Raw genomic sequence first — 18,432 nt, 5'->3', positions numbered from 1 at the left:
AGCTACTGGAAACTTAGCTAGAGATGGTTTAATAAAAGTGGTGAGTGTCTACTGTGGTATCTGTACCTTGTATTACCGATACCGATCCGATACTGGTATCGGTATCAGTCCACCTTTAATAAAAACAAACCTCAGAGTCAGCCAAAGGCTGGTTTTGGGGCCTTATAAAGTACAAAAAGAAGTGAAATCCACACAAAAACAACCAAGCTGTAAAAAATGGTGCGGCCTTAAAATGCCTGGGTGAAAAAAGTTGTGAAATCAAAGGTGGTGGCCAAGAAATGGCTGCAATGATGTTAATGCTAAAAAAAATTTAATAATGGCTGTGTGCATTGTTAAAATTTATTATAGCATTGACATCATTGCAGCCATTTCTTGACCGCCACCTTTGATTTCACAACTTTTTTCACCCAGGCATTTTAAGGCCGCACCATTTTTTACAGCTTGGCTGTTTTTGTGTGGATTATAACTACTGTATACCAAACTTAACTATGGTAGAACAAGTGATCAGAGATGACATTAGGGAAACAGTACTAGCAGAAGAGCGACATAGTGCAAGAATGGGCATTTCGTGCACTTTGTGATACAAATAAATAAATTTTAAAAATTAAGAAATTTTTTGTACTCCTTATCACAGATATAGTGCCACTACAGGTTTGACCTTTGGTGACCTTTACTCCATTTTACATTGAAAATTCACCATTTCTGTATTTTTTCCATTCCCCTGAGGCATTATTTTACGCTGTTAAAACATGGTTTCAAATTAAAGGTGTTGACCAATGAAACAACTTTTGTTTGAAGTGATAGCCCATTCCACTCCAAAGTTATGACCATTTTATTAGTGACAAAATTCTTAGAATTTATTTGTCCTTGAGGTCTAAATTACCGAATGAACAGGCAACCTCATGACTAATATAAACAGTCATAACTTTAAAAAATGACTTCAAATAAAACCAATTTGTTACCTTAAGCAGATCATTTACAAGTAATATGTGACCCGGTCTGCGAAAAGGGCTCTTATAGCCTTTCCAATTGCATATATATGGTAACCCATAACTTGACTGGTGAATATGGTACAAGCCTACACTTTGGTCACTCAACAACCCTAACCTGGCAGTAGCTGTGGGTGTAATTACATGGTGATAGCTTTAGTAGATTAGGAGTTATGATTAGCCAAACATGGATAATTGGAAAGGCTATAAGAGCCCTTTTCGCAGACCGGGTCACATATACAGTAGGACTTAAGTATGTGATGATATTTTATTTGCTATAGATTGGGCCTCAGATATTGGTTTTCGGGGACAAAGCATGCACCAATGGATTGCGTACATCTTTGCTCCAGTCAATTCATCAGCTTTATGACCATGTGGATGAATATGTAGATCATCCGCATACAGGTTAATAAATACATCATAATTAGTACAGCAGATTTGTGCAAAAATTTTGCTTTTGTTGATAAAAGCATGGAACGTTGTACAGTAGTACATCATACATAGGTTACTTTATATTTTTGGATATAGGGCCATCCAAAATTTGACCTTTGGTGATCTTTACAGCCATTTTTCTACTGAAAATTGGTCTTTTTACCTTCATCTCCCTCAGACATCGGTAAATGGTTGAATCTGTCGTAGAAATAAAGATCTAATTCTAATAAACAACTTGGTTGTTGTTTGAAGTCGATAGCATGTTTTATTCATAAGTTACAATTGTTTTAAGTTGTTGTTATTTCAGCCACCCACGCACTTAATTGAATAAGAGTGTGAGGCTTGTTTTCAATGTTTTAATGCTAATAACATTACTATTTAGAGATGGTTATTGCTATAGGAACTCAGATGTTTATCTGTTGCTATGGAAACCTAATGACCTATTTGAATTTGAAATGCATCTTACAATATTACTTTACACTACATAGAAACTAGTACTGTGTGACAACTTTTTTGGACACGTTTCAACTTTAATACTAATGACCACATTCAACTATCTTTAGTCATGTCTCTGAAGCTGTTGTAATGTTAACTAAAGCCACACATTTTAAGACATAATTCATGTTAGCTACATGACAGCGCAGTGTTAGCTACATGTCAGTGCTGTTGCATGAGTTCAGTTCTAAATTACAACAGTCAAGTTTTGTTAAAACCACTTTAGACCTACAATTCTAAAAAACCTGCTCTGTACCTACTACCTAGTGTTGCAAAAAAAACACAACTATGTATATTGAACAAAACCCTGCCATATTTGTCCATAATATACATAGTTTGGACTGCTTCGGCTGACTGTGCCCGTGTGCTTCCATCATAGTTACTTGCTCACTCTGCTGTTCTAGACTAGGATTTATGATTACCTGTCTGAAAGCTTGCCATGTTTCAGTGACATAAAACTGTGTATCATTGCTTTCACTAAATTCCATGTCTTCTGTGTGCCCTTGTGGTTTCCATCCATCACAACATTTGATTGCTCTTTGTGCTATTAGTGAATATCACCACATAAAACTCTTTATTGCTGTAATAAATATTTTATTAATTAAATGCATAATCTTCTGGTCTTGAGAAGGACTTGTCATCATTTACAATAAGAAAACCTTTCTCAGAAAGTGGTAAGCCATAAGTATCCACTTTTTAGAGGGCTCTGATAATCCTTGTATTAATAGCTAGATAGTCTATTGCTACTTTGTTCTGTTGTTTTCTCACCCACATAAGCAAATCTTTTAATGTTAAAGCAGAGAAATACATACAGGCATGAACAGCAGAGCTTGTAGATATACTGGTAAGCTTGCCTCCTCACTTTTGGCCCAATGCTATCAAGCTGAACTGGATAAGAAGAGAATGTATGATGAGTGAGTATGTGAAGTGAGAGGAGCACCTTCTCTCCTTTGGTGTTTTCCTGCTCTGGTGGGATTGGTCCAGGTGCAACTGTTGTCTACAAAAGCTCGCAACGCTGATACCAGAGAATGTGGTCATCCTCAGTTTTGAATTTGAGTAATTTTATGATGTAATTTTTTGTGTCATGGTTATTAGGTAAGCTTCCCTGGCTTCCAGGCATGCACATTTACACAATAATAATTTGAGGAAATCATGATCAGGCTGACACCCATGCACAGGCAAATGTTATGCTGATCATTGTTGTATGCCCAATGATTAGGTTTCCATGGCAATAGATAAACATAGAAGGTACGTGGTATGTAGTAGACATCTTCCTCAGTGTTACCAGTTCTAAATAGTACCAGTAAGGTGTTGAAACCAACCTTGTATCATATTTCAATTGAGTGCATGGGCGGGTGAATTAAAGGTATTTTATGGTGTACAAAAGTGACTATAACTTAAATAAACTATGCTATTAACTTCAAATAAAACCAAGTTGTTTCTTAGAGTGAGATCTTCAATTTCATGGCAGATTTTAACAATTAAATTGAAGCTTAATGGAGATAAAGATAAAAATGATAATTTTTCAATTAAAAAGTAGCCATGAAGGTCACCAAAGGTCAAATCTGGGATGACCCTATATCCAAAAGTCTTTCTGAGGATATGTCCTAATATTTTGCCAAACTTCATGATTTTATCAAAAAAAAGGCACAATTTTGCCAAAAATTACTTGAAATTTGCTGTACTAAATGCTATTCACACACACACACACACACACACACACACACACACACACACACACACACACACACACACACACACACACACACACACACACACACACACACACACACACACAACGAATGCCTGTATTATAGTCATGCCATCCCATTGAAACTGAGAAACCACACATCCTATCAGTCAGCAGGCATACCCTTCTGGCAGCACTGCCACTACCATAGAAAAGTTGCATCGTATGTATTTTATAACTGGTAGTTATACATACCACATCTCAACAGACTATAATTTGATATCATCAGTTCATTTAAGGCCAACATTTATACTAATTTCTTGTTTCCTATCCACTATTTTTGGCCATTGCATCAGTACTTATTATGGATTTCATATTTATAAAAAACTTGAAATTCTCAATAATTTCATTGGTAAGGAAGGTTGTACAAGAATAATCATGTTTGGAAAATTTATTCTAGCAATTTGAAAAATGTATCAAATCTGAAGTCGGTACAGTTTGTAAATAAAATCTCTAATACTGACAGTCATCCAATATTCCAATAAAGCAGTCATTCTAATTTTACTGCATAAGGTTGATAAGAAAATCACTTATGAACACACATAGCTAACAATTTATGCAACATTGATGTTAAATCATAAGAAGAATAATACATAAGCTACTGCTTTGAAGCATAAGAGCTATTTACTGTGATTATAGAATCTACCAATGTATCAAGAATACAATGATTCTGGTGTAGCTAACATCTATTACATAGCCTACGTATATGTCTGGTCTCCAAGGACAGTAGCTTTATACAGTGTTGCTAACTAACAGATTAACAAACTCTTGCTGTCAACAATATCTCTTGTAATAGTTTTTATATACATTCACAAATATTTGTTATCTACAAAATTTCAAAATAATTAAATAATTTTCGTTCATACCATCAGAGGTGTCTAGGGGACATAACACAAGGTATTGGCCTAACAGACAGTTGTGATTTCATAATATATAATATTTCTGTGTACTATACCCTATGGACTAACTATCGTATCACAGTGTGTGCATTGTTTAATGACTGTTTGTTATCTGTTTAGGTCAACTACTCACCAACTATCGCTGTCATGACAGCCTGTTGAGGCTGCCATCAAACTTGTTCTTTGAGTCCACACTACAAGTACGCAGTGACAGTAAGCTACATCCCAAGACTGTGTCTGCTCTGGAGTTTGTCTGCACATCAGTGAATAGTACAATTACTACTTCAGAGGAGGACTACAGTGAAAATGAGGCTAAATTTATACTAGAACAGGTAGGTTACATATTCATTACTTGGAAGGGTATTATTGTTAATGTGTCAGTGACTCAGTATGCAGTGTTTTGAGCACAATATAATTTATGTAATATGTAGGTACGGCAATATGTTAAACCCTGGCCAGTTGCAGAATGGGAGGAAGAAGACCTTTCAACTATCTGTGTAATGGCATCTAGCAGAAACCAGGTTACCAAATTATGCTGCAAGTAGCATTCTTATAGTATGTTTTGACATAATTATAGGTGAGATTAATGATAAGCTTGTTGGAACATGACTTCTCAGATATAAAGGGTATTCAAATAATTGCCACATATGCGATCCAAGGTTTGCTACCGTGTATTTTTGGAAAATATTTCATTACAATCACTTTTCAGGACGAGAATTTAGAGCTATTTTCCTTAGCACTCTGGAGAAAACCGAACTAGATGGTTCTACATCAAATCCAACAAAGTCAATCTGTGATCAATATGTCTTCAATACTGTCATCACTAGAGCCAAGTCACTAGTAGTGTGTGTTGGTAACCCTTTCCTGCTTTTCTCCATTGAAACGTCCACTAAGGAGTATGAAATTCCTTGTTGGAGAGAATACATCAAAAGATGTTTGGAGACTTCTTCTCTGAGGCTATTACCACATTGTTACAAAGCTGATGAAACAGTTGTAAAACACTATGTTGATCAACTTTATAGTGAGGTATTTGAAGATATTCGGGGTGTAATGGCTCCTCCTTGCTGTGAAGCTCATAAGGTAAGAGATAGCATTTTAAAAGCTTACAAGAGAGCTTTTCAGAATTGTAATAATGAGGAAATTCTCAAATCGCTTGATTATGTGCTACCAAATGATACTGCTGCTGCTGCTGAAGCACCAGGAGATGTTCCTGAAGCACCAGAAGATGTTCCTACTGCACCTGGAGATACTCCAATGGAAGGGCCTCCAATAGAGTGTTATTTGGAGTGCAGGACATATAAAAAGTGTACAGCTGTTCCACTAGATCCAAAGGAACCACCAATAACAATCCAGGGAATTGATAATCGACGCCTTGCTTTAGATGGAGCACGGGTGAAAGTACGTGTGTATAAGGATAATAGTAATAGATTTGGTCGTGTGTGCAGGAGAGAGGAGCAAGGTCCTCAGCGACAGTTTGTGTGTTACGTGGACAATTACAATGCTACATTTCTCTGTCCAATTGACCATAAGAACCCTAAACTAGCCAACCTACCACGTTTATCTAGTAAGATACTTAAAGCATCTGAATTTTTAATCCAAGAGGAGCTGAAACACAAACACCTTGCTGTGACAGTATTTGATCCAAAATCCTTTGAGATTCCTATCAAGGATGATGGGATTCCTAAGATAAAGGATGTTATTCCTCTCAGTATTGCAAAAAGGTTGTTGTTTGTGGTGTGGTACTTGAAGTGGAGGCCAAAATATCGTTATCCACTTGGTGTAGTGGTTGCTGCTATACCAAAAGGATTAACACTGTATCATGGAGAACGACTGCTGTTAGCTCACCATCACATCAACACTGCTCCTGTTGATGATCTAGATGATGATGAGATTGCAACAATAGACACTGCTGGATCTTTCCTGCCTTACTATGATCATGCCTTTACTATTGACCCACCAGAAGCTATGGTGCTGGATGATGCTGTTACACTGGAACCTGTTGCCAGTGATGATGGTAAGTGTTACCAGTTGGGAGTACACATCACCAACGTTGGAGGAGCTGTGAAGATGGGGAAAAAAGTTGATAATGGTGCTCGAGAGAGGGGTACAGCAGTATATGGCTCCAAAGAGTTTCACACCATCCCCATACTTCCAGAGAAGGTAAGAAATACCCTTAGCCTTGAGTGTGACAAAAAGACTACTGCAATATCATATACTTGTGAAGTATGCATTGATGGTGAGGATATTAAGATGGTGCCTAATACAATTAGAATCTGTGAGAGCCATGTGCGCTCTACAGCTCGAATGACTCATGAAGAAGTGCAGCAGTCACTATTTAAAGTGAAGGGTGAATCACTACATAAGAAGATCCAGGATTATGACAAAGCCTTATCCACCAATTCTGCATTTGGATTAGAGCAAAGACTTGTGCTGCTACTAAAGATTAGCAAGTCATTATTCAGAAGCAGGATGCAATATGATAAGATGAATTACTCTACTGAAAATCCAGAAGCTTGTTTCCTAGTTGAGGAATTGATGATATGGGCAAACCGAATCACAGCAGAACATATATTTGCTGCTTTTCCTCAGCTAGCTTTACTACGTAAATTGAAGCCACCAAATCAAGACCAACTAAAAGATCTTCAAAATTATTCAGATATAGTGGCACATTCACCAGTTTACAAGACACTTGCTGATAACTTAAATATTACCACTGAACCTGGTCCTGTTGTTATCACTGAAGATGTGAGAAGGGAACTATATGATGCTTTGAAACATGATAAATTTCTGCAAGCAAAAAATTTACTGAAGGTTACCAATTTTCCACAGCTTGCAGTTCTCTGTAAGGAAGCATACAGCACTAAATGTCGAGCTGAATATGTCTGCTCTTCAATGCTTCAAAAGCCATTCTCAATAGAAAATGGTAACTATATGGTGTCACTGCCACAGGATGTAAGTGAAGTGTATGGTCACAATGACTTGTGTTGTTTGTACACTCACTCCACCTCTCCTTTAAGAAGGTACATGGACATTGTAGTTCAAAGGTTGATATTACAGAGTTTATCCACAGTCAATGGCCAATATTCACCTGAGGAGTTAAAAGAAATTAGCACAAAGTGTAATACGACAACTATGAATGCTAGCAAATTTGAAAAAGAATTCATTTGTTTGAGCATTGCTTTGTCATTAGCTAAATGCTCTCAAACATGCACAGTGCATGTCACTCGTGTAGAGAAGACATTGAACTTTGTCATTCAAGAATTAGATTATCATTGCTTGCCAGTGGACCAGTGCAGCTTTCATCTTAGTAGTATAACAAGTAATGCTAAACCTATTAAACCTCCAACAGAAGATATGCAAAACAACTGTAAGCCAGAAGGCTATGAATGGAAAGCAAAGATTACTTCATTCACAAATGAATCTGCGGTACATAAAGGTTTAGCAAATATTAAAAAATGTGCGCTTGATTCTGAACCAATAAAGATGCAATACTAACTTTTTATTTATTCGAAACAGCTGACAGGGATGTGACCACAACTACTGGTAGTGTAACTACCAATGACGACAGTCATGATTTGGCTTTGGTTAAACATTGCTATATGGCTGATTTTCACAAAAAAAAGCAACACAACTTGGTGTTAAGGATTGGAAGAAGGTAACAGATTTCATGAAACTTCCCTCGCCAGATACCGCTAATCAATTAAAAGATCTGCTACGTAGCCACAACCCCACCAATGAAGATAATGCTGAAATTCCACCTGGTGCTTCGTTTTTCTTGTACAAAGCAAAGCGGTCATTCAAGGTTTATGAAAGTTTCAAAGTTTCCTTTACAGCAAGTTATAGTGACCACATCTTGTCACCTTGTATCCAGTTGTTGGAGGTAGCTCCAATGTTGAATGTGTGTGTACAACACAGTACTAAACCAGCTGACTGCTTTTCTAGTCCAATATTGTCTCATGCCTCCAAAGAGAAGTACAATGACATTCATGAGTACACTGACCTGTGGGAGAGTGTGTTACTGGCTGAGACTGCAGTACAAAGTGTTGGTCAGGCTGAGATACAATTAATTCAAAATGTTCCACTAAAATGGTCAAAGCTGCAACGACCAGGATCTTCTCTTGATGATGTATATTATTCTCCCTTTAAAGAAGGTGCAGCTAAAGAAGAACTTGCTGATATTACACTGACCATACCAGCCAAGTTTGAGGAGCGTTGTGGAGAATATTTTGATCTAAGAGTTGGTAACTTGGTGTGTGCTCGCTACAACATACCACTGGGTGAAGAAAAGGAAGTTGATGGCAGGAAAGTGACCACTGCAAGTGCAGTCTACCATTTTATCATTCACCATATTGAAGATCAATATGGCAGTGGTAAAAGCCAAACAATGGCCGCTGTAATAAAGCAAAATGCCAAGATGTCAGTTGAAGGAAGTGATAAAGTGATTCACTTGAAATTTGCCAGTAAAGATACTGCACGAGTGTCGCCATTCATGAGGCAATATTTGCATAGTACTTGTGAGATTCAAGTAATCCCATTGGGTACCCCATACAGGTAAGTTAGCACACTACAGATAAGATGCAATGTTATATCACTACAGGAGGATGTACAAGTCTTTACATGATCTGCAATGCACTGAAAATAGTCTTTGTAGAGATATTGCTGTAGGAGATGTAACTAAAGAGAGTGAGTCTTGTGGGTATCATACATGTTGAAATACCAGCTTTTGTAATGTGCTTTGCAGCACCTGACATTCCTGGAGCAGTAGATAAATTTTGGTCTGGTGGACAACTCAAGATCAACAGTGAACAATCAAATTCTGTGAAGACTGCAATGCAGAAAAAATTTCAGTTGATACAGGGTCCACCTGGTAATGACGTATCCAACACACGCACACACACACACACACGCACGCACGCACGCACACACACACACACGCACAGGCACACACACACCCACAAAGCAAAGTCTAGCTAGTTTATTGTCGCCCAGTGAACCGGTATTGGGATTCCTGTGCACCAATAAGATGTTTGAGCCTTGCGCAAGCAATCCATTTGTGATAGAGCTAGTAAATTGCAGGAGGACTGTCCAGGTCTCACAGAGAGAGGTCACAGAACCTGAAGTTCCACAATGACCCAATAGCATTGCTAAGCGAGACAAGGCAATTGCTTCCCCAGTAAACACCAAGTACCCGTTGATGTTACAGCTGGGTGGGCTGCTTCCCCAGAGCACCAGGCCACCAGTTCCCCAATATACAGCTGGGTAGACTGGAATAATATGAGTAAAGTTTCTTGCTCAATGAACAACAACACAAAACTGACATAACTGGGAATCAAACCTGGAACCTTTCAATTACCAGGCTGTTGCTCTAGTCACTTGGCTATGCTGCCTCACACATGCATGCACACACACTACACACACTCTATTATCATAACTTAAACAGGATATCAGAGGAAAATATGAACTATATAGTCAATATTTAAAGAACTAAAATGGCTTTTAAATACTCATAACTGAACTTGGTTTTGATACTAACTGAATTACAAATGGCATCGAAAATAAGAAAAAGTGTATACCAACAACTCTGAAGTCATGAACAAATCATTTAATACCTTTGCAGATAATAAAAAATTATTTCACTAGCAAACACAAATAAAACAATCATTTCAACTTACACTTGCCTGACTGGGAAGCTTTATTACTAACCACTTTCTATTGTGTTGGTAAAAAGATGCAATAAATTTTGCTGTTATGGCATGATATGTACCACTGTTTAATTGTCAGTGAATAACTATGCAGCATCTCTTTATATACAAGTTAAGTCATGGATGGATAAAAAATACTATGAGTTAGAATCACTCTGCTGGCCTCAATTATATACTGGCAGGTTTCAAAAACATTAAATGCTTATAGTATCCTAATAACAACAGCACTTTTCATGCTTCTACAAACTTGAATAAACAAAACATTTTATATGTGAATGATTATGCATGAAATTGTAAAGCATTTATTTATTGGACTAGACTAGTATTCACTAGTTAGAAGTAGGGGACAATTATGTGTATTCCAGTACATACGGTGACATCTTGCAATTTGTTCTCTAAATTTTACACTAGAACCCGACACCATTGTTATTATTTACATTTTAGCTATGATATATGAATTTCAATTGTGTTTTTAAAACTATTTAAATGCACATTATGCAACCATTTTCCTGTAGGAACTGGAAAATCAGTGACTGGAGCTCACCTTGCATATGCACTGATCAAATCCAATTCTAATGGCCATCATTCATCTCCTCCAGATGGAAAGATAAGATGTGTGATGTATTGTTGACCATCCAATAAATCATTAGATACTGTATTGGGTAAGTACATACGCGACTTGTGATCTTTTAGTGTAAATTATATAGTAAACTGTTTTGGGCTCTACATTGGTAGTACGTATGCATCTGTTGGGCTATGAATGCATAGCAGGAAAAAGAGAAAATTGTTACAAGCATGTTAGCAGTGATTTTTCAACTTGTTTTTCAAATTTTCTATTATTATTTCTGACAATCCTTTTTTAAAACCAGGTGCGCGCCCACAGCTGGCAGCCGGCTGTGGGCGCGTGCCTGGTTTACTGAAATTGTTTTCATAAAAGTGTGTGTGTGTGTGTGTGTGTGTGTGTGTGTGTGTGTGTGTGTGTGTGTGTGTGTGTGTGTGTGTGTGTGTGTGTGTGTGTGTGTGTGTGTGTGTGTGTGTGTGTGTGTACCTATATCTATCTACCTATGTTTGTCCATACACACCCACATGAGCACAATCATTAAATAATGATAAAAGCAACTTTTACATATGAAGTAAAAGTGAAACAAAGTCTATATTAAACTTCTGCACAGGTGAACTTTGCTCTGAGGTGGTTTCTTTTCAGCGGATTGAAATACGGGTGTGGCAACTTTCCTCAGACTTTGCAAATTACCTTCCCTTTGAGGTTTTCAGGTGTTTAATAACTGAAAAACAATGGTGCAGGCTTCGTACACTACCAGGAATAGCCTATTTCTTTGAGTTGAAAGGGGGCATGTATCCCTTACATACGCAAATGAAAATGAAGAGCAGCTTTGAGGCTTTGTTGAGAGAATTTGTGGGAAAAACACGATAGTCAAACTATAAAACAATTTAGAAGATACTTTGCGTAATATGTTGGTAAAAGCAGTTTGTGTAACAAGTGCTTCCTTAGCAGAGTCGAGACCAGAGTAAATAGCAACATAATTGAACAAATTACAGAAATTTCATGAGTTACAAAATATGAGAGTTAGCTAATGATATTATTGCCCAACCCAAAACTACCCTATTGGTTAAAACAATAAATAATAATACATAGTTGGTTAATTCATAGTAGCATATACTATCTATGGTTAATTCCAGATGAGTTAGCTAGCTTCGTGTCGCCTGGTTTGTAGAGGTAGCACAACATCAACTTGTTTTCACCTACAGCACATCTCCTTAATAAAAATTTATGTAATTAGCTCATATGTCTAATAAAACACCTCATGTGAGTGTTTATGGATTTGCTCTCTTGGGGTGCTGTGATTTGCAATCTACTTGTAAAAATGTTTGGAGTCCAGTTACTATGCAAATATACTTTGTGTGGAGCATCAGTCTCATATTGCAAACAGTCATTTTGCTTGGTTGCACAAACTTCTAGCATTTATTCTCTTACATACTTGCACCTCATGTTGGAGCCTCAAATTTGTGCATGTGATTATGTGCTATATTATTAAGTACAAGAAAGGAGTAGTTAGCTATGTGCATAATAAATAGCAAGTAGAAGGGAAAATTAGACGTTTTAAGTTAGATTAGGGATCAAACAATAAAAATGTAGTTAAGCAAGGGAGGTTCCCTATAGTCTATACCTGCATATATACTAATGGACATTAACACTATACTTTAGTCTATAAACTGTAACTGAATTAGGGCCATTAGTACATCCTGCAGGTAGCTATAGGCAATTAACCTCAATATTTTCACTACTTTTTTTTGCTATTCCCTTGTTTCACCACTTTTTTATTCTTTGATCCCCAATCTCTAATATTATTTTCCTTTTTATAACATAGTTATAATGAACTTGCACATATAAAAACAGAATGGTGCCAGACATTCCATAAAATTATTTTTGTGTCTGAATGGGGACCTAATTACTAAAAAGTGTAGTGATATTATGCTTCATTTTCTGCTCAGTGATACAAATATAGAATAGTACAAGAAGTCACTTGCCAAGGAAGAAAAATGTAAGTATGTGGTGTGTACTGTACGTAATATGTTTGGTAAAAAGACGTGTCTTGGGATGAAGCAATGTCAAACAGTAAAAAAATCAAGTTTTATGCATTGTCAAATTAGCTATATATGCTTGGATGAAGCCATGCACTTTTGGGCTGCTTAAGGCTACGGAATACCAAATAGTAGAAAACATTAATGGTGAAAAACAATGGTAAATTTGGTGAATTAAACTACGATTCGCCAAAGATTTACCCTCCAAATTTTATCAAAGAATGTTTCACTGTCAAGTGACTATTGGTGCACATGATCAGTGCACACAAACAGTATTCATCACATGAAATGGCAGGTACTGTATCAGTATGATTATTTACTTAAGTATAGAGGTGACGTTTCTGCTTCATCTTCAGCAAGTCTGCCAGAGCAACTCGAGACAGCAGGTAAGTTATTCTCCTACAGCAGATGTTTCCCAATAAATTGATACTCATGATGTGTACACCATGTGAGATGCCATGCCATGACATGCTTGGTGACGCACCTACGTGTGGCACTTATAATTAAAGTTTTTTTGCCAATGCAGATTTTTAGCAATTCACCAAAGTTTTATGCTGCCAAAGTTTTGCACTATACAGTAGTCAAGGGCAATGATTCATAATTTTGAATGCCTCAATCTACAGTGCATGGTCCCTTGATTATCCAGCTATTGATTATCTAATCCAAAATAGCCAAGCTGTAAAAAAAGAGTGTGGCCCCAAAAAAGGCTATGGTGAAAAAAGATGTGAAATCCAAGGTGGTGGCCAAGAAATGGCTGTGATGGTAGGTTATAGGTTAATGGTAAAAATTTTAATAACAACAATTCAGGTGAATTTTGGTGCCACTTGGTCTTGGCACAAAATTCACCTGAATTGTCATTATTAAAATTTTCACCATTAACCTACCATCACAGCCATTTCTTGGCCGCCACCTTGGATTTCACATCTTTTTTCACCATAGCCTTTTTGGGGGCCGCACTATTTTTTTACAGCTTGGCTGTTTTGGATTAGATTTCACTTCTTTTTGTATTTGTATACCCCAAAGCCGGCCTATGGCCGGCTTTGAGGTTTTTTTAACCTATCTTTTTTTCTTTACCACAGGAAGAAGAAACAGATGAAACAAATGTTGAATACTTTCAATATTTCTGATTTTATCAGTAAATGTACATTTTATATATGTAATACATATATTTATTACAGAACTATCCATGGTGATTTCTTTGTAACTGAACACTCTACAAGGTAACTTCTTCTAGCTGACACAGGAGATACTAGCACTGTATACGGAATGGACGCTGTCCGCGAATCATTTCACTTGGCAGACCGAGGCGGACTGTATACGGGTGTAAACCCGTGCGGTGCCCGCCTAATGGCTTCCTCCATTACGCGGATACAACGCCTATACCCGCAAAGCAACTTATTCTACAACGCGGACAAGACGGAAGTAACGGGTAGATAATTATAGTAGCTACAGGCTCCCACAATGATGTATCTATAGGGCTAAAACCACAGATTCAGAATTATAGCCCATGCGCGTTATAGCTTGAGGCCTGCACTCACTACTGTCCACTTTACCAGTCAGGTACTGGAAGGTGAACATTGGATGTAAAACCTGTACGAAATGCTTATCACGAGCCTGGACACATAGAGGCCAATGAACGACTGATAAGAAAAATCGGGAGTATCGATGCCGGAGTTTAGGTATTAATGGTGAAACTGGCGCCTGGGCACTTGAAAGCAGGCGACCACTGTGTCTCGGTGCTGGAAACACTTTGCACATGATGCATCAGCTAGCATGAGACCCCTCCTCGCCACAGATTATACCCCAGCACTCGTGTTTAGTGGCAAGTACCGCGGGTGCGGTTACCATTAGCTGCAAGAGTGCCAGACCTGCAGTTCTGTGGCATATTATGGCACAATATACCTACATCAACTTTTTAAGCTAGCCCCACCCCCGGAATCCCGATACACCTACTGGGGATTTGACCATCTACATCCTGGAGCTTTTGATGGTGGCGGTCAAAAATCATTTTGATAAATTAATTCCCCTCAGAAACCCCCTTTTGAGGTGGGAATATAGTGGGGTTTTAGCTTCGGTACTGGGAAATTTGACACTAGACCTTCTCAAATCTGCTGTATTCCCCACCCTACCTGGAGTGGGACATGAATAGTACATTGAAGTTTGGTAGAACTCACCATAAAAGCTGTCATATTAACAAATACTTGAATTGGAGCTATGACATCATGGGAAGTGTGGCTTCATGGACCAAGTAACTAAACTAACTTCGTAACAGTATACTACATCCCCCCTTCTTCAATAAGACACTCAGAACATTGTTTGTCATGCATTAATCAATTATAATACTTCTTTCATTCGTGTTTCCCGTTTATGGTATGTACTGTCCAACTTGACAGCAGCTCATGGTTATAGGCTAGCTTCAATCATATGGCAAAGTTGTTAGCCCAGTTGCATACCTTTACCACGTCCAGTATGTGCATAGACAGGTGACATATATAATTATTATGACGATAACTTCACTGTGACAGTTCATTTAGCCTGCAAACAGAAACAAACAACTCAATATGTAGTAGTTTCAATAGCCGTATGTGTCCAACTCAGCAAAATCCTCGTATGTGTCCAACTCAGCAAAATCCTCGTATGTGTCCAACTCAGCAAAATCCTCGTATGTGTCCAACTCAGCAAAATCCTCGGCATATCACAAAGCACCACTGCTGGACCTGTATAAGTGTTGTATATGTACAATTCATTAATTATCGAACCTGACAAACACATAATGGACAAATCACATGCTGGAAGGAATGATGTGGCGGACACGGCTTTACAATACAATCATTGTTATACAATTGCTTTACTTTCAGCAGGTAGTACATATGAATAATAGTTAGCATATTATATAGTTACTGTGGGCTTGTCCCACCACCCCTGCATACCATCCCACAATTCAGCTCCATTTCACAGTTTTAACTATGCCACTAATACAAGCTTGGAGTTCCACATGCCAGACAAGTGGGCAGTTTAAATCTTGCTACATAGTCACAACATTAAAGAATACTTATAAGCATTTGATCTGATTAATGCACAGTAAAAAGGAAATTGTTCATTTTCAATATCAGTGGATATATAATTAACATCTTGCAGAGGAGGCTGGTCATGCTACATCAAACATCTTATGGTCTCCAAAATTGTTCAAACCATTCAACTGTGATGCTAAAAATTATTGAATTTAATTATTTTAAAAGGACTCTGGGAACCATAGATTATGGTTCCCAGAACCCTACTCAACACTTGTTTGGCTTTCGTAACTAATAAACAAATGCTACGAACATTATGCATACCCACTTAAAAGTGTCAAAGGACTCCATATGGACGATGATATTTTCAGTGCCCCGTTTGGTTCTGCAGGCAATGTCGTAGAGCTATGACACACGGCGAACCATGAGCTCCTCCGGTTTAGGGTAGTAAAGATCAATCACCCTATCTCATACACACTTATGTTAATCCAGTTTGGTAAATCAACTAAGTACTTACACACACACACAGACGCACACCCACACACCAGGAATATGGCAGGAAACACCAACAAAATAGTTATGAGAAATCTTGATAGCTGAGATTTCTGAAAACTTTCATGTTTTCAAAGCTGCAAACAGTGAGCTGCGTACCCACTGATTTTTCCTGTCTAAAGATGGGACATCTTGACAGGACATGCCAACAAAAGATGGGACATCTTGATGGCTGAAAATCATGAGTACAGAGCTAAAGCTTGTACCGTTTTGCAACTGCGAACATCGTAATAACATTGATATTGATAAACAGTTACGTACCCACTGATTTTTCCTGCCTAAAGATGGGACATCTTGACAGGACTTGCCAACAAAAGATGGGACATCTTGATGGCTGAAAATCATGAGTACAGAGCTAAAGCTTGTACGGCTTTGAAACTGCGAACACCGTAATAACATATTGATAAACAGCTACGTGCTCACTGATTTTTCCTGACTAAAGATGGGACATCTTGACAGGACTTTCCAACAAAAGATGGGACATCTTGATGGCTGAAATCATGAGTACAGAGCTATAGCTTGTACCGTTTTGCAACTGCGAACATTGTAATAACATTGACATCGATAAACAGCTACGTACCCACTGATTTTTCCTGCCTAAAGATGGGACATCTTGACAAGACTTGCCAACAAAAGATGGGACATCTTGATGGCTGAAAATCATGAGTACAGAGCTAAAGCTTGTACGGCTTTGAAACTGCGAACACCGTAATAACACTGATATTGATAAACAGCTATGTACCCACTGATTTTACCTGCCTAAAGATGGGACATCTTGACAATACTTGCCAACAAAAGATGGGACATCTTGATGGCTGAAAATCATGAGTACACAGCCAAAGCTTGTACAGCTTTGAAACTGAAAACACCGTAATAACACTGATATTGATAAACAGCTACGTGCTCACTGATTTTTCCTGCCTAAAGATGGGACATCTTGACAAGACTTGCCAACAAAAGATGGGACATCTTGATGGCTGAAAATCATGAGTACACAGCCAAAGCTTGTACGGCTTTGAAACTGAAAACACCGTAATAACACTGATATTGATAAACAGCTACGTGCTCACTGATTTTTCCTGCCTAAAGATGGGACATCTTGACAGGACTTGCCAACAAAAGATGGGACATCTTGATGGCTGAAAATCATGAGTACAGAGCTAAAGCTTGTACGGCTTTGAAACTGCGAACACCGTAATAACACTGATATTGATAAACAGCTATGTACCCACTGATTTTTCCTGACTAAAGATGGGACATCTTGACAGGACTTGCCAACAAAAGATGGGACATCTTGATGGCTGAAAATCATGAGTACACAGCCAAAGCTTGTACAGCTTTGAAACTGAAAACACCGTAATAACACTGATATTGATAAACAGCTACGTGCTCACTGATTTTACCTGCCTAAAGATGGGACATCTTGACAGGACTTGCCAACAAAAGATGGGACATCTTGATGGCTGAAAATCATGAGTACAGAGCTAAAGCTTGCAGTTTATAAAACTGTGAGCATTGTAATAACATAAAATGAGATATCTTGAAAGCTAAAAACCATGAGTACAAAGTTAATTTGTATATTATCAAACATAGAACGTTTTTGAAGTGGCCTATTTTCTTCATTGCTTTACAGATAAATATATGGAATTACGATGTGGGTTAGGTTTACACCTCTTGAGTTCACCAAAGACTTAAATACAGGTCGGCTCACCATTTTTTTGTTCTAGTGAGGGTACGGAGAGTATACTATCTAACAGGATATCTCGTCGGATGTGTCAGTCACTCTGAGGATAGCTACATGTTAGCCGCTAGCTCAGTACGTCGGTAACGAAGAGACGGTTGTTTCTTCCGTTTATCGTCCAATACTTGAACACAATACAGTAGCAGAATGATAGGTACCACACGAGGTCTAAAGATTGTTCTGGAATTATTTTAACAGATGCGCACCTTTTAACTGGTGGAGGCGTGCGCACAACAAACCATCTTTGATCATCAAAATCA

General features: G+C 38.0%; 1 protein-coding gene across 1 annotated transcript in view; it reads left to right on the top strand.

Moving 5' to 3' along the window:
• Positions 1-18,432, top strand: part of LOC136267628 (3'-5' exoribonuclease HELZ2-like) — a 55,900-nt gene that overhangs the window by 27,514 nt on the left and 9,954 nt on the right. Inside the window, exons 8-15 of the mRNA XM_066062787.1 lie at positions 4,686-4,897; positions 4,997-5,086; positions 5,143-5,224; positions 5,275-8,057; positions 8,185-9,116; positions 9,163-9,248; positions 9,307-9,432; positions 10,783-10,929. Coding sequence (XP_065918859.1) covers positions 4,686-4,897; positions 4,997-5,086; positions 5,143-5,224; positions 5,275-8,057; positions 8,185-9,116; positions 9,163-9,248; positions 9,307-9,432; positions 10,783-10,898 — 4,427 coding nt within the window. The 3' untranslated portion in view covers positions 10,899-10,929. The remainder of the gene's footprint in view (positions 1-4,685; positions 4,898-4,996; positions 5,087-5,142; positions 5,225-5,274; positions 8,058-8,184; positions 9,117-9,162; positions 9,249-9,306; positions 9,433-10,782; positions 10,930-18,432) is intronic.

This window comes from Dysidea avara, chromosome 9 (assembly GCF_963678975.1).
Source record: "Dysidea avara chromosome 9, odDysAvar1.4, whole genome shotgun sequence".
Taxonomy (NCBI): Eukaryota; Metazoa; Porifera; class Demospongiae; order Dictyoceratida; family Dysideidae; genus Dysidea; species Dysidea avara.
The sequence above is the reverse complement of the archived record's forward strand: the minus strand, read 5'-3'. Positions and strand labels throughout refer to the sequence as shown.